The sequence below is a fragment of the Dunckerocampus dactyliophorus genome, chromosome 15 (genome assembly GCF_027744805.1).
Source record: "Dunckerocampus dactyliophorus isolate RoL2022-P2 chromosome 15, RoL_Ddac_1.1, whole genome shotgun sequence".
NCBI lineage: Eukaryota > Metazoa > Chordata > Actinopteri > Syngnathiformes > Syngnathidae > Dunckerocampus > Dunckerocampus dactyliophorus.
The window spans coordinates 21,611,725-21,633,377 of NC_072833.1; the positions used below are offsets into that span (position 1 = coordinate 21,611,725).

Here is a 21,653-nt window from a genome sequence, read left to right on the forward strand (position 1 = left end):
TCTCCGTTAATAATAAAAAGTTTCATTTAAAAACTGCATTTTTTTGTTCAGTTGTGTTGTCATTTACTTATATTTAAATGTTGGATGATCTGAAACATTTAAGTGTGACAAACATGCAGGGGGCGGCAAACACTTTTTCATTGTATATTTTAAGGATAAAGTTATATATTTTTAATACATTACAAGAAATCAGGTTTTAAAAATGTTTGTGTTCTCGAAAAATTTTCAGGGCTACCTTTGACTAAGGACTTTCACATTTTTTAACAGCAGAACTACAAAATCACAAAAAATAAATAGACCTCTTTGCAACTTTTTCCACCTCAAAGAAAAAGGCTAAAACACTCAGATTAACCAATAAACACGGTAGTTGTTGTACTTGAATTTATTCAGTCGCTGTCAGCACACATCAGAAAAGTTCACATAGAAAATGGCTTGAAAAGCAACAATTTTTCAAAACTCTCAGTTAGCAGACTCATTTCTTGCATTAAAATTCACTGTTGGGGTATAAAATGAAGTTGGCGGAATAGTCTTACCTATTTTAAATGATGATGTCATGATGATGTAATGATGCTGGTGGTTGTCGCCTGAGCTGCTGACACAAGTTGCACTTCACTTTCTGGAGTCATCCTTAAACCTTTTTAAAATACACTTTGGATGATTTTTTTAGTAGTCTTTTTGAGCCAATAAGTCCGTCTTCCTAGTGTTCAAAGCTAGTGCTCACCTCAGCTCCTTTGGATTGTGCCACTGACGCGGGTGATTTTATTCATGTGTGGTAAATATAGGTCTTCTGATAAACACACGTCATTTTCAATTCTTTGTTAACACAAACTAAGCTGTTTTGGTATTAAACAGGCAATTTATAACATAAACAAAGACATTCTTTATAAAAAAAAAAAATGTATGCTGAGAAGCAGCCATGGCCATGTACTACATGGCCCCCATGTAGTCAGAATGGTACAATCTTGATCACATGACATTTTCATGAGTCGACGGCAGGGTTGAAAATCAATCAGAGGGAATTCTAGAATTGAATACTCAACATGCATATAACCGAAACTAAGCTAAAATAAAACGAAATAACTCAAATAAACTTAACACTTTTATTTTTGCTGCCATTTTGTTGAACTCATAAAGATCTTTTTCTTTGTATAAAAAAATATTTTTCTATGACTACATTCGGTTTTATGGCCTGAACCGGTTTCACGTGTATAGCCAAGAACAAGATCGTCTAGGATCTGGAGCAAAATGGGGCACAACGATACTCCATATGCGCTTGAAACGAATCTTAGGTACTCCAAGCCTCTAATGTGGAATTCAATATTAAGCTGTCTTACGGCATCAGTGTCAATAGATTTTTTTAACTGGCGTGAATTTAAGCAATTTCGACATGTGCACACTCACAATCATGTCTTCTTTTCCATATCTTTCCATAAGCATGTCTATGGCAGTATCATAGTTGTTTTCTGTTATTTTCAAGCCTGTTATACTTGTAGTGCTTGCTGCTTCATGCCACATGGATATTTGCCACTGTCATATTTGTAACTTTACTGATGGTCTGTTCATCAATCTGCTTGAATGTGTGCTCACGTCACTCAGCTACTGTGAGCTCTGCTCACCTGCCGCCTCTCACTCTCGCGAGCATTCCAGAGGTTCAGGTTGTTTTATAATCCACAGTTTTGATCACGTCCGCCTCCAGCTCATCAATCGGCATAGCCACTTCAATGTCCTTTTCCGATTCAGCGAGATTCATTTTGTTTTCCGCCAACATGTAGAGAAGCGCTCTCGGCCGTTCACAACCTACATCACCGTTGTGTGTCTCCTCCTCAATGGCACAGAACAACTTTGTTGTGGAGGCTTGTAAAACTCTGTGGCTTCTGTTTCCGCGTCTGTCGATGCTCTGCCATTGTTGCGGTCCTTCATTGCTTGTTACAGCTGTCGGCAAGTCCACTTTTGGTCGTTTTTAAAGATATACCCTTTTCCTTCCCTCCCGGGTTTCGGCACCAAAAAGATGTGGGAACTTTTTTTGATGATGAAATAAAAAGCCACTCCAAAAAGACATTTTGAAGTGGCCATTTACTGTGCATGAGCACACCTATGCAATAATCATGCTGTCTAATCAGCATCTTGATAACCTGAGAAGGGGATAAATTAGTGCTCACTAATCGAGATTTAGACAGATTTGGTGAAAATGTTTGAGTGAGATCGGCCTTTTGTGTACATAAAAAAAGGTTTAGGTCTTTGAGTTCATCTCATGAAAAATGGAACAAAAACAAAAGTGTTTTTTGTTGAGAGTACTGTAGTATATCCTAACAAAAAAAATCTTACTCATATATTTTCTAGACCTAACTGAATGTTTTTGTTGTCATTACAAGATTAAAGTACAAGAAAAAAGTTGTGTTTTTCCAACAAAAATAGGATAATTTTTTTTTTTAGACTTTAAAAGTTTTTAGAAAGTCATGTTTTGTTTTTGCAAATAAAAAAAAACATTTGCCTCACCTTTTACTTTCTTTTATTTTTTTTCATTTTTTAATGATTATTTGTTTTTTTGTTTTTTTTTTTAATCACAATTATCACAATTGCCCTGACCACAATCTCAAATATCTCTCCTTTTTATTTGAATTTTCTATATTATTTTTACTCCTTACTTGTTCTCCCGGGAAGACCAAACTGTGGCGGAGACATCGGATATCCGGCGATCCACGCCGAATCGAGAACCAGACCTCTTATCCGATGTGTCGGAGATGAAACGGGACTTGATGAAAATGACGGCCATTTTGACATCGTCCGAGAAATCCTTGGATGAAGGGTCCGGTCCCGAGAAGGAGGGGACGGGTGACGTTCTGAGGGGGGAACCGTTAGAAATAACAGAGAAGGATTTGGAGAACGTCAAAGAGGACCTCGAGAAAGTTAGTCAAATACTCCGGAGTGGAACGTGTGACGAGGTGGATCCTAGTGATCTTAAAGAGCACCTCCTCAACACGCCAAAAAAACAGAGCAACATCCAGGATGGATCCACTAAATTAACCACTCCAACCGAAGTTCAAAAGCCTCTACGGGGACCAGTCAAGTCTCCACTGATTGAAGAGACCCCCATTGGGTCCATAAAGGACAAAGTCAAAGCCTTGCAGAAAAAAGTTGAGGCGGAGCAAAAAGGAAAAAGTGTCGGCAGCAGAGTTAAACCTTTGCCATCTTCTCCAAAAGTCAAAGAAACGCCCAAGTTTAGAACAGGTCCTCCAAAAACACCTGATGCTGCAGAGGAGACCGTCTCAGTTAAAGAGCTGATGCAAGTCTTTCAGAAAGCCCATGGAACCCCGAAGACTGAGTTGGACAAGCCCAAAACAAAAACGGAGGAAAACAGAAACAGAAAACATGAAAACCAAGACTCTCAAGAACTATCTCTGGATTCAAAACCCAAAACTAGAGACTTTGGGAAAAGTGGTGATGATGATGACAATTCAGACAAGGTTGCTGACTCGCAGAGTTCCGGAACGCCTCACCTAAGTTTTGAGGACAGCTGCAAACACGAAGGTCTGGCCACTCCTGGCACAAGTCCTGAAAGTCTGTGTCTTTCTCCCAAAACTGAGCAAACCTCAAACCAAGAAAAAACAGCATTACCCAGTGACCAACTGTCTCCTGAATCAACCCTCCTCGGTGAGTCCGCATCCAGGACTAAAAAGACCATTTCCGGCATCGTAGAGCAACTAAATATTCCCCTAGCGTTGCCATTAGCTTCGTCTGAAGCTTCTAGATCCTTGGAGTTACCTTTAAGACAAGACTCAGATCCTCTCAGTCCATTAGCTGATGACTCTTTGACCATAAGCCACAGGGATTCCCTTGACGGTAGTCCCATTATGGACTCCTCCTCCCGTAAGTCCCCAGATTCCATTGAACCAAGCCCGACCGAGGGATCCCCTCCTCAGGACTCTTTAGAGACTAGCCCTGTTGATCCGTCCTTCGTGAGTAAATCCCTAATCCAGCCTATGCAAATGAAAGATACCTTGCATGATAGGCTTTTCCAAGACCTCGAGGCTGATGAGGACAGTGGCGAGCAAAGTTCCGGTAAGAGTCCGCTCTCCCCCGATACCCCTAGTTCCGAGGAGGTAAGTTACGAGCTACATTCCAAACCTCCTGACCGTTCATGCCTGACTTTTCAATTCAAACCAGCAGCCATCATCCATGAAGAAGACTCAGAAGAAGACGATACATTAGACGTAGACCTAGAATGTAAATTAGGGCCGAAAAGACTCACAGAAGGGTTAAGTCCTCCTCTTTCTGACATACTTATTAAAGCTCCCTCTTCTTTTTCAGCAGGTGCGCAAGAGAAATCCCAAGCAGACCTAAACCAGTCCAAATCCCGTCTGAAAACCGCACCGGAACCAAGAATAGATAGTCCACAAAACAGAACAGACAAGCAAAAGGAGGACAGCTTACGAAAGTCAAGAGAAAACCAAGGAGACAATCTTATTCAAAGTAATGTGACAGATGACGTCAAGGGAGGCGTGGTTAGTCAAGCTAGGGACCTATTCAAACCTGAGTTCTCTATCTATGATGATACAGAAGAGGCAGAACATCCCAGAACCGAATCCAAAGGTGTCACCGCAAGGGTAGACACAGCAGCCTCATGGTCGAAGGATGAAGACGCCGCTTTTGATGCTTGTCTTAAAGTAGAAGAACAAAAAATACTCAATCTGGTGGTGGGGGGAGAAAGTAGTCATTCCCAGCAAGTAAGTCCTGCCTCAACGCCAGGTAAAACGCAAACAGAGGAGAGCACGCCAACTAGCGAGCCCAACCCATTTCTCTTCCAGGAGGGGAAGCTTTTTGAGATGACCCGAAGTGGCGCTATTGATATGACCAAAAGAAGCTTAGAGGATGAAGATGGCAGCGGAGGTTTTGCCTTTTTCCAGATCGGTGAGCGAGCGGTAGAAAACAACGAAGCTTCTGCCAAGTCAGAAGTTGGCCTCAATCTAAAATTGGAGGTCAATATAGGGGAGAATGCTGACAAATGTGAAGAAGCTCTTCCGCTTTTATGTGAGGTGGATCAGATGGTGTCTTGTAAGTCGAAAATTCCTCAAATGGCAGTCACCGCTTCGAGCAAACCCACTACGTCTCTGGAGAATCCAACATCCTCCAATTTAGATTCCACTGATGAAATGATAATGAATGTAGAGTTAGCAGACACCACCGTTACAAGATCGGTATACTCCGAGCAGGGTCAGGAATCATCGGATTCCTCCCCGGAAGAATCTAAATCTGTGATCGAGACCCCCAAATCCAATGAAGCAAGTTGTCTTCCTGTCAAAGCTAAAACCAAGACTGCATCCTCTCCTGCTTCAAAATCCCGAATCCCCATCAAGGCCAAGTCTTTCAAAGGGGTTGAGCAAGACAAAAATCTCAAGCGACCACCAGACCGGACCACGCGAAGAAAGTCAGAAACAGGACAAAATACAGGAGGACCAAAGACCAAGAACCTCTCTGAGGGGGTCTCCGCCAGACCGACTAGTAAAGGAGAGCCCAAACCCTTCCAATCCAGATTGCCAGTCAAAGGTAAAAGTGGCCAGACTTCCTCCTCCAAGCCACGCCAGAAGAGGTCCGTCGAGTTGTTCGACGAGATAACCGACGAGGCGGCAAAGCTCGTGGAAAGGCTAGCTGAGGCCAAGAAAGAACAGGAGGCCACTGCCGATGATGACAATTCAGAGGAAGAGAGCAGTCTCGTTGATTTTTCCATTAAAATGCATCAAGAGGACCCCGTTCAAAGTCAAGGTATTGTGACCTTTTGACGTCTTTTTTCTTCATTAGCTTCTGTGCTTTGATTAATTTTTTTAAATGGTGCACTCGCTCAAGGCATTTTGTACCATGCTTAGGTAAAATACAATGATATATTGAGCCACCAATACTGTTTTTGTGACAAATTATAGTGCTTTTGAGCTAACTGTAGTGTTTCTGAGCCACCTATTGTTTTCAATCAAATTTCACACAAAAAAAAATTACAACACAAATCCCAGAACAGATTGCTAAAGAAAGTAAAATAAAACCACCTTTAAAATACAGTATAAACAGTGAACATTTGGGGGTGGGGGGGCCAGCTTACGTTGTCTGTCATTTCCATTCTTTAAAATACAGTATAATCAATTCTGAAATATATACTGTGGGTTGCAGAGTAGCAAATAATCATATGTAATCAGTAGTTACGATTGTAGCTCCGATTGTGGACCTCTTTCCACTCACATCTCCACTTTGTTTGGCCTTCCGCTGCGCACATGTTTCTCCACGGTGAATGTAGCGAGTTCGTTGCTCACCTCCCGTTTGAAGTCATCCAAGACCTTTTTCATGCCTTTCAGTGTTCCGTCAAAATTGTTTGTCTTCTTTTATCTGTTTTTGAGAGTATTTCTTTTCCAATGTTACAAGCCCTGAACATATTTTGGCCCCACAGTTTAATTAATTTGCATTATCTTCTGTGTTGTTACGCCTTTGCCCACTTGTCCTCCATTTTCCTTCCAATTTAGTCGATATATTTTGACCGTTATTATTATCTTTTCTTTCTCCCACTCCTTTCTGTGCATCTTTCCTCTTGTTTTTATTTTACAGTTCAATGGGGGATTTTTGTAACATGCGCTAGCAGTGAGCAACCTACTCTGCCACAGCAAAGCAAAACCTGTTTTTTTTCCGCAACTATCTTATTTTTTTAGCAAAATATAGTGTTTTTCAACCTTGTATCGTAGCCTTATATCATGAAGTAATGGTACCGGCACCAACGGTTACAATAAAAGCGGCCTAGCGTGAGTGCGCCTATTCTGACTGTTAGCAAATGCTAACTAGCTTATGTAATGTTTCCAACAGATGCAGCAGAGAGTCCAAAGCAAACATTATTGTTGATAGCGGACCACCTGGGCTTCAGCTGGACAGGTACATAAAACCATTATATCTTGTAGCATACGGCGACATCCATTACTTCCATTTGGTTTGATGTGTTCCTGAAATAGAGCTAGCGAGAGAACTGGGATTCAGCCAGGAGAAAATCGACTCAATAAGGAGCGAAAATCCCAACTCCTTGCAAGACCAAAGCTATGCTCTTTTGAGTCATTGGATGGAGGAAGAAGGAGCCACAGGTATGATGACACCTATTATGAGACAAACGTCTTGAAATATGACTAACTAAATTATTTAATCTCACAAAAATAAAGTTGTAATTTTGTAGGTCATATTTTATGAGCGCAAAGTTGTAAAATTACAACACTTTACGAGAAATGAAGTTGTGATTGGGCAGGGGGAACATAAGTCAGAATTTGATGAGAATAAAGTCAAATTAACATTACAAACAAAGTAACACTTTCGTGAAGAAAGCATTTCACAAGAATAAAATGAAAATAAAGTTGGAATATTATAGGAAAAAAATATAAATGTTATAGTTGTAAAGTCATAGTTGTGTGAGAAAAAAAAACGTCATTTTAAGCCAAGCGACCAGTTCAGGGTGTACTCCGCCTGTCGCCCGGAGTCAGCTGGGATAGGCTCCAGCATACCCCCATGACACTAATGAGGAGAAGGGGCATAGAAAATGGATGGTTGTTGTGATGGAGCAGGAAAAAAAAATGTTACAACAAAAGTTGAGTTAAGAATAATATTACAATAAACAGAGTTTTACGACAATAACGTAATTTTTTCAAATCAAAATAATGTTGGAATATTGCAAAAAAAAAAAAGTTTGAACCTTACATGAATAAAGTTGTAATTCTATGGCAATAATGTCATATTTTTTTAATTTGAACTTGTTCTAGAAACAGCACTTATCAAGAGACTGACTGAGATCAACAGGACGGACATCGTTCAACGGATCCAAATCACTACATTGTAGGTGCAGTTCCGCTGCCGACACCAGTTGTGACGCAATCCTGGATTTGAGACCAAGTCTGTTCAGTCCAGTACCTCACTCTATGCCACTTCTCGCTTTCTTTACGCAGCTCTGAACGAAGCGAAGCGTCCAAGGAATTCACATACTCGGAACAGGAAAGCGTTGGTCAACAAGTGAGTCACAAGAAGGACAAGTATAATTTTACAAAATTTTAAGTCAAACTATGAGGAAAAAGTTACGTGTTATAAAAGGAAAGTTATAATATTACAAGTAATAGATAACAATTTAAATCATAAGAAAAACGACAGATTTGTACAGGAATCGGAAAAGATCAAAGATGGCGCCCTCCGTGGCAGATGTCTCTGTGACACTCTCCCGTGTTTTTCTATTTTTTGCTATTTTATTGTTCATTTTGGACATTCAACACACTCACGCAGTACATTACAACAGAGAGACACTTTTGAACATCGGCAGGGTTCACCATGAACTTTCATTTAGCCTCTCAGACTTTGCCTTTGTTCTGCGCCGGGAGAACGCAGCAGCCTGCGTCCTGGTGAGCTGAATACCCGGCGAGCAAAGCATCCGAGGCGTAAACGAGGCAAGCGGGCCGGCCTGCATGCTAGGCTAAAAGCTAGAGCGACGAGGCCACCACTACCAAGCCTGCTGCTAGCCAACGTCCGCTGTCTTGAAAACAAGATGGACGAACTACGAGCAAGGATTACAGCTCAACGTGAGATCAGGGAATGCTGTGTCCTCACCTTCATAGAAACCTGGCTGACGGAGGATATACCGGACTCGGCGATCCAGTTGGAATCATTTGCTGCTTACCGGGGAGATCGGACTTTAGCGTCTGGTAAACACAGAGGTGGCGGCGTCTGTGTTTACGTAAACAAACGGTGGTGCACAGACGTACAGACGATGGAAAAGCACTGCTCGCAGGACATTGAGCTGCTGATGGTGAAATGCAGACCTTTTTATTTGCCTCGTGAGTTTAGCGCTGTGTATTTAACTGCTGTTTACATCCCACCACGAGCTAACACCGCTAACGCACTAGGCCTCCTGCATGACATCATTGATAAACACGAGACCAAACACCCAGACGCTGTATTCATCATATCTGGCAATTTCAACCACTGCAACCTCAGGACTGTCCTCCCCAAATATTACCAGCATGTGAGCTTTCCCACAAGGGAAAATAACATCCTGGACCAAGTCTACTGCAACATGAAAGGTGCTTTGAAGGCTGTTCCAAGACCCCACTTTGGAAAGGCTGACCACATCTCTATATTCCTTTATCCAACATACAGACAACTTCTCAAACAAGCTCCCCCTGTAAGTACAGCAGTTAAAGTGTGGAATGAAGAAACTGATCAAGTACTTCAGGACTGCTTTGGCTGCACAAACTGGGATGTGTTTAAAACTGCAGCGGGGAGGGAAGATTGTACTGTTGATTTGGATGAATATGCTTCTGCTGTTACTGGCTACATTAGCACATGCATAGAGACTGTTACCACCACCAAGTATTACAGAAAATACCCTTACCAAAAACAGGGGATGAACTGTGATGTAAAGGCTAAGCTACGTGCTCGTTCGACTGCATTTGTCATGGGAACCGCTGATGACTACAAAAAGGCCAGATATGACCTGAGGAGGTCCATACGAGAGGCCAAAAGACAGTACAGACAGAAGCTGGAGGGCTACTATTCCACCTCAGACCCTCGGCGCATGCGGGCGGGGCTCCAGCACATCACAGACTATCGACAGCGGAGTAGCGTAGCCACGTCCAGCCAAACCACACTTCCAGATGAGCTGAATGAGTTCTATGCCCGCTTTGACACCCAAACTCCTGATGAGCAGAGAGGGTGGCTGGACTTGGGGAGCACACAGGACTCACCTTTCATGGTGACATCAGCTGATGTGCGCAGGGTTCTAAACAAATCAAACCCACGAAAAGCAGCAGGCCCAGACAACATCTCAGGACGTGCACTTCGGGTTTGCTCATCAGAGCTAGCTGATGTGCTTGCTGACATATTTAACCTGTCGCTTGCACAAGCATCTGTACCGACCTGCTTTAAGTCCACCACCATAGTGCCCGTACCCAAGAAGAGCAACGTGACCTGCTTGAATGATATTGCCCTATAGCACTCACTCCTATTGTTATGAAGTGCTTTGAAAGAATAGTCATGACCCACATCAAAAAGAGCATCCCGGCAACTGTGGACCCTCTACAGTTTGCATATCGCCAGAACCGGTCCACGGATGATGCAGTCAACACTGCCATCCACACAGCCCTTTCTCACCTACAGGGCCAGGACACATACGTCAGAATGCTATTTATAGACTATAGCTCTGCTTTTAATACAGTCAGCCCCCACAAACTCACAAATAAGCTCCTCACACTTGGCCTGTCTCCCTCCCTCTGTAACTGGGTGTTTAACTTTCTCACAGGCAGACCCCAGTCAGTCAGAGTCCACAATGGACATCCAGCTCAAGAATTGTGAGCAGTGGGACCCCACAGGGGTGTGTGCTGAGTCCTCTCCTCTACACGCTCTTCACCTACGATTGCGTGGCCTCCCAGAACAACACCAGCATCATTAAATTTGCGGATGACACTACAGTCATCGGACTGATCACTGGTGGTGTTGAAACATCATACAGAAGAGAGGTGGCGGACCTCATAGCTTGGTGTCGCGATAACAATCTCCTCCTCAATAAAGAAAAGACTAAAGAGATGATCATCGACCCAAGAACAAGGGAAAAGGAGCCGCATAAACCCCTGTTTATTGATGAGACTGAGGTGGAGAGGGTGAAAACCTTCAAGTTCCTTGGCACACACATCAGCGAGGACCTCACCTGGTCTCACAACACCCAACAAATTATGAAGAAGTCTCAAAGGAGACTGTACTTCCTGAGAAGACTGAGGAAATTTGGCATGTCCACCACAATCCTGAGTTGCTTCTACAGATGCACTATCGAAAGTGTCCTTACCGCCTCCATCACTGTTTGGTACGGTAACTGTACAACACGTGATAGGAAGGCACTCCAGCGGGTGATCAAGACCTCACAGAACATTGTTGGGGCAGCCCTCCCCTCACTGAAAGACATTTATAAATCTAGAGTCCTACGAAGAACACACAACCTCATCAAGGACAGCACACATCCACAACACTCATTATTCACACTCCTACCGTCAGGCAGACGCTACAGGAGTTTGAAGTCCAGGACCACAAGGCTGGCAAACAGCTTTTACCCACAGGCCATCAGGCTTCTCAACGAAGCACTCACACACGCCGCACACAACACACGCACACACTCATAGCACTTTATTTATTTATTTGTATTATTTATTTGTATTAATGTCTCTTCTGTTTTTGTTGCTTAATTTATTGGTATATATGTTTATGTGTTTATGTTTCTTATGTTCTTATTCTTTCTTGTGTTTTCTTTCTTTTCTTGGGAGAATGAACAGAATAAGATTTTCATTGCATGGTATAACTGCTGTTTTACCATGCACATGACAATAAAACTCTCTTGAATCTTGAATCTTGAATAACATAATATTGTAGAAGACAAAACCATCATTTTGCGCAAATAAAGTGTGTGAGAAAACAGTAAATTTAACACAAAGTCCTAATTTTGTGCAAATAAAGTAATAAGTGTGTGAGAAAAAAGCAACTTTCACACAAAGTCATAATTTGATTCGGTCCCAAGCACAAACGCAAAAGCCTTTTGTCAAGTTGTTGTATCTACTGGCTGTATTTGATGTCACTCTCACATGTCAGACATTACAAAGGCTGTAGAAAGTCATGGTGTGTAATAAAAGTTTCTGCAACGGTATATTTTTGGTGACATGCTGACAAACTCAGTGTGCACTCTGACGGTAGGCGGGGCTTGCACACTAATCCGAGAAGCTACGCTCATGGCAGCCTCACCTTAGATTTCTTCCCTGTATTTGATCAGTAAATCTGCAAATTCAGCGATTTTTACTTAAGAAAAATGTTTAAATGATTGGAATTATACAGAAAATACATTTATAATACAGTACAGTTCAATAGAGAAATATTAATATTGAAGATGGAGCTGTCCCTCACCTGTCTCCCTTCACCGCATGTCATGGTCCTATCTTCTACACCAGTGGTCGGCAACCCGCGGCTCCAACTTGTTGCCAAAGTCTGACCGCAGTGCCTTCAGTTCACTTAGGATGGCTGCTGCGTTAGCCACGTTGCTAACATCACATCTCTGCGAACTTGGCAAAGTTGTTTTGGAGGTCTTCTTGCGAGTCTGAGTGAAAACGTCACAATGTTTGCTTGCTTGAGGGTTAGACGTACCCTTATCAATGGGGATGCTTCGATCGATCGGCCGTCAATCAACATTACAACATTCATAGGTCAGAAAAGAGGAAAAGCATAATAGGTCACCTTTAAGAAAAATACACTAAGAATTACGGCATATAAATAAAAACATGTATAATTAATCCATTTGATCGGAATCAGCCGATTTCGGTCGTGGGTGATCGGTATCGGGATCGGCAGCATAAAACGCTTATCGGAGCATCCCTACTTATCAGTGCTGAATTTCAAACGTTAATTCAATTTAATGTTACATTTGATTTGTTAAATTTGTGCAAAGTTAGGCGGAGAACCCTCGCTAAGCTGCCATCCTGGCCGTGGTCACGTGATCCCTGCTTTAAGTATTTTTATTATAACCTAACGATGTGATGGTCCTGATTGGTCATTTTGCTCGATAATTATATCGACAGGCTGCGACATTATCAACGTCGGGATTCGAGATGGAGCCTGCGAAGGATCGAAAGGTCAGCAAGGTGGTCAAGACGACAGTGGTGACGCGTCAGAGGACGGAAGACATCAGAAGAAACGCAGACAAGGTACGTGTTTTCCCTTTTGTAGCTGAAGCTGTTGGGGAAACATGAATAGAAAACATATTTTGTGTGTTCTGTATTTTTTTAGAAGCCAGATGGTCCGCCAGATACAAAATGCAGCACACCTACGAACTGAATGGGAAAAATGTAAAATTCTAAACCGACGCCGCAATATATCCTGATGGTCAAACGTTGACTTTTTTTTCTTTTTGTTTTTTTAATTCATGTCATTTTTTGTGTTTTTTAAAATTGCTTATTTTTGAGCTTTTTTGTGGCCAAAGACTGCATCATTATTGTCTGTGTTTATCGTGCAAATGTAGTAGTGGGTTTTTATGACATTCTTTTAGAAATGATTCACCCTCACTGATGTTTTATTTATTTTTTTTCTTCGGAAGAAATGACGGATTCATGAATTGTTGGCACTTGTGTTCGTGAATAAACTTTCTAGAAAAGCTGTGGCACATTGTGCTCATTTATTATGAGGAAACACCTCATATAAGGACACGACACTGGTTGCCCGAGGAAGGAGGTGAGATAAACGTGACATCAACAGAAAAGAAAAGTCTTAATACTTTGACAACAATGTTGCAATGTTATGAGAGTCAAGCCGTAATACAGTGAAATTCAATCCTTCCAGAAGGTATGACTCACCAAAATGTACTCTAACTGAATCCATTTTTCCCATAAGAAATGATGTAAATCCAATGAATCTGTTCTAGAAAGCCAAAAATGTTCATACAAAACACATTTTTTATAGTTTTACAATTACAGTTTGACATGTAGAAAACAATTCAAAATGGATGCCAATACATTTACATGAGGAATGAAAGGGATAAATGAACAGTTAAGGTTACATTTACCTTCACTGAAGACGTGATTCAGGAAGGTAGTAGTGGTTGATCTCGCTGCCATATTGTGTCTTTGGGAAGAGTCACGTCTTCAACGAAGGTAAAAGTAACCTGTTGTTCATTTATCCCTTTCGTTCCTCATTTACAGTCGTCCCTCATTTATGGAGGTGAATTGGTTCCAGACCCAAGCCATAGGATTCAATGTTAATAAATTAATATTTTCATAGCTAGAGCATAGAAAAGCCTTTCCTAAATACATTTTTCAACATGATTAGAGCCCTGTAGACATGAAATAACCTGCCTATAGCCACCTTTACACTCCTATTATTGTTATTGTTTACAACACACTCTTATGCTGCAGGGACTTGACACGGCCGCTAGCTAGCAAACTAGCAAGCTAACAAGTTAGCCTGAAATTTTTTTTCTTCTAAATTTAAAGGGAAACTGCCCTCTTTTTTATTTTGCCCATCATCCACAATCCTTATGTGAGACATGAACACACCTCTTTCTCTTTTCTGTGCGTTTAAAGATATAAAAAGAGACAGCTCGTAATGGGACACACCTACAAAGGCTGCTATTAAAACACCTCCAAAAGGGTTTTATGGTTTTATATCCATGCTGTAACCATGTAGTAAGAGGCACTTTCACGATTACATGTAATACTTACAGTATTTTGTCATATTTTGGTCCTAACATTTGGCATTACCGGAACTTCCTTCCTGGGTGCATTGATTTCATGCCTACATCTTGCGTTTTCCAAACTCAAAAATAAAAACACAGCAGCAGTAGCAGCAGCTCCAATATGTAGTGTTACCTTTCGGTAATGGCCTGACGCATTGTGAGAGCAGCGCTGACTCGCTATGAGCGAGTGTGTGGTGAAGCTAGTCGCTAGCTGGCTAGTACCTAGCCGTTGTGGTGTGGCAAGGTGTCAATAATTCGTAACAATGTTAATTGTCACAATGTGCTAGTGACTACCATTTGTTGTGGTTGTCACTGCGTGGTACCTGCCTTCTTCTGGCTTGTTTCTCCTTTATTGTTGCAGTTACACCTTAAGCGGGCTGGAGGCGGGGACGCTGGGCACACCTGTTGCTAATTACCCGATACTCATTTAAGCTGACTACCCACAGCTGGCAGCCGCTGGTTTATTGTTTCGCCTCTGCTGGCAACACACCCGAGTGCTTCTGCTACCAATCGTTGTTCCATGCCCATTTGGACCTGCCGCCTCCCTGCCGTCCAGCTAACTCCAGAGTTTGTACTTTTCTTCATGGTGTAACTTTCATTTGCCTTTTGTCTCTGTTTTTTGCCACAACACCATCGCTTTCTGTTTTTGGAACTACTCTCTCTTGCACTTTTTGTCATTAAAAGTCCTGAATTACCACACGAACTCTAAGCCTCTGCATCTGGGGTCCTAAACACACCGAGAACCTGACAGTTAATAACAATAATAAAAATGTCGCTGTAGCTTGGTTAATATGCACGTCACATTTTAATGTGGCGCATTGGCGCTTTTGGAGTTTTTTCCAGAAGGCTTTTTAGGCAGAATAAGTGTTTCCCTTTATGTGTCTTTGTTGGTGTTTTGTCATGTTTGTGTGTTGTCGCTCTGCTGCCGCCTGTCTGTTTTGCCTTGCAGTGCACGCGGCAGCACTGATGAGCTGATGAGGGACACCTGTTGCCAATCACCTGAGCCTTTTTATGCTGCTGCCCGACTACCATTCCTTGCCAGTTATTCCCTTGCCAACCCTGCTTCCCGTACCTCCTTACCTTGGCTCCCAACTGGTCCACTTTTTCCCGTGTTGCTACTTAGCTTATGTGCTTTCGCTACTTACCTGGTTACCTGCTCTGCAGCTCTTTTCGTTACCGTAAGTCCCTTTTTTCCTGCCTAGCAGTGATTTTCTTTTGTGTGTTTTTTGGCTCCTGCCCTGAGTTCCTTAGTTGTCTTTTTTTGTATATTTTTGTGTTGCATTTTTCTTGTATTTTATGACCTTTGGTAATAAATAGCTTTTTGTACACGCGCCGTGTCTGGTCTGCATTACGGGTTCCAACTATTGGCTGAAGCCGCCTTGCGACATGTTTTTATATTTTTAGAACGCACATAAAATAGACATGTTCACATCTCACATAATTCCCAAAAATTTGCAGTTTTCCTTTAAGAAGCCAAAAACGTACGACTTCCACACAGAATGGGAGGACAACTTTTTTTCACTGAATCATGTCGGACATGCCACGGCTGACTTCATGACTTCATGCAGTGTTAAGGTAATGCAATGTAAGCTAATGTCCTGGCCCGGTCCACACGGGAATGCGGGAACAATTTTTTTTTTTGCCGGTTTGAAAAAAACTTGCGTCCACACTGTGCCGGATTACTAAATAGCTGCATCCAGGTGGGAGCGGATCACTGAGTGAAAACCATGGAATACACAAGGCACACGTACACTACATGTGGCGGTGAGAACCGACACGCAGACGGAACCACGTGACACAACAAACCATAGAAGAAGAAAGAACGCACGCGGATATGTCCGCAGTCTTCCGCATCCAAGGCTCACCCAGACTTATCAGAAGTGGAAGGACGTTTTGTGATGAAAATACTTTAAGAACATAGTTGGACTCACGCAGTGTATTACCAACCCGCCATGTTGCACGCTAATTGGAGAATGCACGCAGACAGAGGCAAAATTGTAGCATAGATTTTCCATGTTAAGTGAAAAACACTCTAACGGAGGTTCCACTGCATGAGGACAAATATATATTTTGACTTTCATAAAAGTGAAATACATTGAGAAAGAAAACTATACTTTCACAAACCTAACATCACAATATTACAAGAAGTTTGCCCAAAAAAACCCGTCATTTTACAAAAATAAATTGCAAAAATAAATAAAAAATAATGCATTACTGTGAAAAAAGTCCTAATTATGCAGGTAATATTGGACAATATTAATATTGCAATAACGAATGCCAGAAAGGTTGCCATTTAAAAAAAACAAAAACAAACGTGGTGATTATGAGAAAAAATTATTTCAAAAGAAGACATTTGCAATTATACCAGACTCAATATGGAATGCTGCAAGAAAAGTTTTAATTTTACGAAAATAGTCACAATGTTGCAAGAAAAGTTGACGTCACCATAATTGTAAGGAAAGTTACAATTGTTTCTTATGTTCTTATTCTTTTTCTTGTGTTTTCTTTCTTTTCTTGGGAGAATGAACAGAATGAGGATTTCATTGCATACATAACTGCCTGTTTTACGATGCACATGACAATAAAACTCTTCAATCTTGGAGAAAAGGACTAAATCTGTCCCTGCGAGGACACTGATCGATGGAAGTGAACATTGCGCCACTTTCCGTCACGGTGATGCCAGACGCGAGTCTCCTCGAACTTGGTGGTGCGAGTCACCGCACTATTGACGTCGAAGTACTGCACCAGGCGGACATAAGACACGCAGGCGGCATCCTCGCCCAGCAGGTGAACGTGGGGGTTAAGAAGAATAGTGTGACCAGACAGTGTGAACTTTGGCATGCCTGCGGGAAAGGAGGGAAAAAAACATAACGGTACATTTGGAAATGTCAGAAGAAGAAGAGGGAGTGAGACAAAACAAATTGAGTAAGGAATTTATTGCAAACAAGCGTTAAAGTGAAATACGCTGTTCATCAGCTGATCAAAGGTTTAAGACCACAACCTTTAAAAGCCAAAATCTTGGCAAAAATGTGGATTCAATGTCATTTGCTGTCAGGTGTTCACACTGTCATGATCTCTTGATGGAAAAGGAAAAAAAACTTTCTCCTTTTGAACGCGGTGGGATTGTTGAGCTGCATAAAGGCCCGGTCACACCGCCCGAACTTTGCTGGAGCAGTGAAAAAATTCATCACCGCTCGTAACCGCACACAAAATGGGAAAAAAAAATAGAAAACACGGGCGTTGTCCTAGCGGTGCACCGCTGAAGCCGCCGTTGCTTTAGCGTTTAACGGTTTAACGGTAGCGAACGTTGGTTTAGGGGTGACGCGAGCATTGATAGAGCGGCGTTCTGCGCATGCGGATCAGTTATCCATGTATTGTACATATAACACATAACGCTGCAAAGTTTGTGCAACGTTTAATCACCGCCCGGGCAAAGCTGGCGAAGCAGCAGTGGTTCAAGATTTGCAGAGCGTGCAGAGTGCAGTCCGATAAACATTAGAAGGCATCTGCGGGGGAAGGCTTTTAAGAAGAAAAAAGGTTTTAAAGGCCTCGTCTCCTTCAACACCACAAAATGCCTGTTTTTGAATTTGAAACATGGGACATTGAAAGGTGGAACTAAGTTTTATTCTCTTATGAGAAAAAATGGAACCTTCCAGCGTTCCTGGCATGACAAGGAGATCCCACCTGAGATGTTTCCCACACGGCACAGTGGAGGGGGCGCCATCATGAATCCTTCAATGGAACAATGGAGCTTCAGGTTGTGCAGGGGCGTCGAACGGCAGATGCTATGTGGAGATGTTGCAGGGGGCATCCCTCATGAGTGAAGGCCCTCGTCTGTGTGGTGATGACTGGCTTTTTCAACAGGACAACGCTGCACTTGGCAAAGGACTTCTTCCAGAGGAATAAGCTCACTCTTTTGGACCATCCTGCATGTTCCCCTGATCTAAATCCAATTGGGAACATTTTGGGATGGATGGCAAAGGAAGTTTACAAAAATGGCCATCAGTTCCAGACAGTGGATGCCCTCCATGAAGCCATCTTCACCACTTGGAGCAACTTTCCCACTAGCCTCCTGGAAACACTGGCATCAAGCATGCCCAAACCCATTTTTGATTTGATTATCAAAAATTCTGTGTGACCTTTTTGGAACATTTCATTTCTATTTCAGGGTGGTGTCTGTTTTTTTTTTACGGTCTTACACTTTTGATCAGCTGATGAACAACCTATTTCACTTTAATGCTTCTTCTTCTTGTTGCATTTCGAAGCTCTACTTAGAAGCTCCCTAAGATCCAACAAGGCAAAATGTAAATTCTTGCCATTTTTAACTGGTCTTAAGATTTTGATCAGGAGTGTACAGTATATACAGTATACACATACACATAGGCCTTCACATACACAGTGTACATATACACATACTGTACATACACACATACTTCAAGAACAAATACTTTATATGAACCCTTAAAAGGTCATAAAATGACTGAAGTAAAGTCATAAAGTTATGAGGAAGAACAACGTGATCAATAAGGAAGAACGTTTTTTTTTAAATCCTATTGTTGAACAAAAAAATATTCTATCGGAAAAGTTGTAATAAAATAAAAATAAAATAAAGTCATGTTATTGCGAGAAAAACGTGTCATCTTTCGAGAAAAAAGTTATGATAATAGTCACGATCTTATCAGGGAAAAAAGTGAATTTAACAAAAAGTCCTCCTAATAAAAAAATTATACTATTTAAAGTAATAATTTTATCAGAACATTTTTCATGATTTGTGTAATTCACATTATTTATGTGTATATTATTTGTGTGTAAGTATAATAATGCTAATAATGCTACCGTTTTCGAAGAAAAAGCGATGGAAGTCCATGCCCTCCACCAAGTGGCCTAAAGATTCTGGTTCAAAGGACGTCAGGCCTGGATCAGTCATATTCCTAAAAAGATGGTGAGTTATTTCACACTTTTACATGAAAACAAATATAAACATTCAAGCGTCAGTCAGACTGACTGGTAGAGTTGGTAGTCTGCTTCGTTAATGGCCGCCAACAGCTGCTGGGTAGCCTGAATGACCTCCTGCTTACGACCTGGAAGAAACAAACTCTTACAGCAACAAAAAAGTTGTCATTTTAACAATATAAAGTCATTTCATCAAAGGTTGTTGTGATTTCGTAATAATAATTGGAAAATAATTGGAAAAATAATTGCAATATTGTGATGAAAGTTATAATTGGACAAAAATCGTCATAATTGGCGAGAAAAGTCCTAATTTTCCAGACTAAAGTTGTAATATTGTGAGGAAATTGGTGGTTGTCAGAATTATTTAAGAAAAGTAAAATATTTGTGCAAGAAAAACTGGAATTGTAGTGCAATTTTCTAAATATTACAAGAAAATTCGGAATATTTCTAGTCTTAATATTATAATGACGCGAGAAAGCTTGTAATTTCATGAAAGTTTTCGGAAAATTGCAAGAAAAGTCCAAATTCTTTTAAATATTTGTATTCATTCCAGAAATGTCATTATTTTGCAAAAATAAAATCGTAATATTGCAAGAAAAGTCTGAATTTGATTAAAATACTCTTAAATCGCAAGAAAAAAGTCGTAATTTTAAAAAGTATTATTGCAAGAAAAGTTTTAGTTTTCACAAAGTTGTATTTTTACAAGACTAAAGTTGTAATACTGTGAGAAAATGTATGATTTTATGAAAATAGTCGTAATATTGCGATAAAAGTCGTAAAGTTTTTTTAATAAAATAGTAATATTGCAAGAAAAGTCATAATTTTATGAGACTACAGTCATCTTAGTGCACAAAAAGCTGGAATTTGAGTCAGAATATTGCAAGAAAAGTCTGAATTTGATTAAAATACTCTTAAATCGCGAGAAAAAAGTCGTAATTTTTAAAAAGTATTATTGGAAGAAAAGTTTTAGTTTTCAGAAAGTTGTATTTTTACAAGACTAAAGTTGTAATACTGTGAGAAAATGTATGATTTTATGAAAATAGTCGTAATATTGCGATAAAAGTCGTAAAGTTTTTTTAATAAAATAGTAATGTTGCAAGGCAAGTCATCATTTTTTGAAAGTAGTCATAATATTGCAAGAAAAGTCATCATTTTATGAGACTACAGTCATCTTAGTGCACAAAAAGCTGGAATTTGAGTCAGAATATTGCAAGAAAAGTCAGTGTAATATTGTGAGAAAAGTTGTAATATAAATAAATATGGAAATATTTGCAATATTGCCAGAAAAGTCATGATTTTACGACACTTAAGTCTTAATATTGCAAGAAAAGTTGTAAGTTTAGAAAACTAGTGTTAATATTGTGAGAAAAGTCCGAATTTCCAAGACTGAAGTTTTAAAATTAGAGAAAAGTTGTAAAATACTTTTATTTTTATATTATATTTTATATTGTTAAAAAAAAATTCTGATATATTTTAGGTTTTTATGGATGTTGACAAAGTCACAGTTTGAAGAAAATAGAGAAAACGCGTAATTTAGTGAGAGTATAGCATTGATACAGTATTACAAGAGTACAAATTTTACCAAAACAAAGCTGTGGTATTGCAACAAAACTGTAATATTTCAGCATGAATTCCATGAGAATAAAGCTGTTATCTTGTAAGAATAGCCACAATTTTACTAAAATAATGTCCTCACACTTTGGAAAAAGGTTTGAATAAATAATAAATAAGCAAGAAAAGTCCTATTTTGTGAAAATAGGTATGTTCTAACTCCGATACCTTCAAGTGGTTTCCCAGCCAGCTGAAGACTAATATTGCCGCTCATTCCCTCCATTGACAGCAAAAGCAACAACAGACGAATAAACATCTTTACCATCATGTCTTCTTTCATTAAAATGGAACTTTATGGCTAGCAGACTTGTTTAGCTTGAAAGTAAAACAGCAGACACGGCTTCAAAAAAAAATGTTTGTCAGCCGTTTGGACTCACGATGGACTTTACTTTGCAAACACACAACTGATGTGTGCAACACGTTCTCCTAATATGACGAGGGGTTGCCACAGTCAGTCATTCACATGAGCGCTTTTTCGGTTCAGATGCCCGTAATTCCCCCTAATTTTAGGCAAATAGTAAAATGCAATGATAAAGTGAAAACGATTTTTCATGAGAGATATTGCCTGAAAAAAGTTATATATATATATATATATATATATACACAGTATATAAACACTATATATATGCAGTGTATGTATTAGGGCTGTAAAAAGGTTAAACATTTTAATCAAATTAATCACAGTTTTCAAATGAATGAATCATGATTAACTCATTCAATCCAAGCCATTTTCCAAAAGACAACCCCTTCAGTAGCGGCCATTTTAGACGATTTTGACTGATCTTTCAAGGCACACAGAATATTGTGTTCTATGGCTATATAAACATGGAAAAGA

General features: G+C 40.4%; 2 protein-coding genes across 11 annotated transcripts in view; one reads left to right on the forward strand and one right to left on the reverse strand.

The window, feature by feature from the left end:
• The window catches only part of ank2b (ankyrin 2b, neuronal), a 97,702-nt gene extending 82,122 nt beyond the window's left edge, over positions 1-15,580 (forward strand). For 4 of the 10 annotated variants that reach the window (XM_054753916.1, XM_054753917.1, XM_054753913.1 and 1 more), the window contains 7 exons: positions 2,662-5,760; positions 6,838-6,903; positions 6,981-7,106; positions 7,773-7,845; positions 7,956-8,019; positions 12,606-12,731; positions 12,814-15,580. In XM_054753916.1, coding sequence (XP_054609891.1) covers positions 2,662-5,760; positions 6,838-6,903; positions 6,981-7,106; positions 7,773-7,845; positions 7,956-8,019; positions 12,606-12,731; positions 12,814-12,861 — 3,602 coding nt within the window. In that variant the 3' untranslated portion in view covers positions 12,862-15,580. The remainder of the gene's footprint in view (positions 1-2,661; positions 5,761-6,837; positions 6,904-6,980; positions 7,107-7,772; positions 7,846-7,955; positions 8,020-12,605; positions 12,732-12,813) is intronic. The other 6 variants (XM_054753918.1, XM_054753919.1, XM_054753920.1 and 3 more) reach the window with 6 other exon arrangements.
• Positions 15,581-16,625: 1,045 nt separating this feature from the next.
• LOC129168040 (calcium/calmodulin-dependent protein kinase type II delta chain-like) lies at positions 16,626-21,219 on the reverse strand. Its single transcript, XM_054752839.1, has 4 exons — positions 20,987-21,219; positions 19,260-19,335; positions 19,091-19,185; positions 16,626-17,097 (listed from the first exon to the last, which is right to left on the reverse strand). Exons 1-4 carry the CDS (start codon positions 21,096-21,098, stop codon positions 16,865-16,867), a joined length of 516 nt encoding a protein of 171 aa, XP_054608814.1. The 5' UTR covers positions 21,099-21,219; the 3' UTR covers positions 16,626-16,864.
• Between the last annotated feature and the right edge of the window lie 434 nt (positions 21,220-21,653).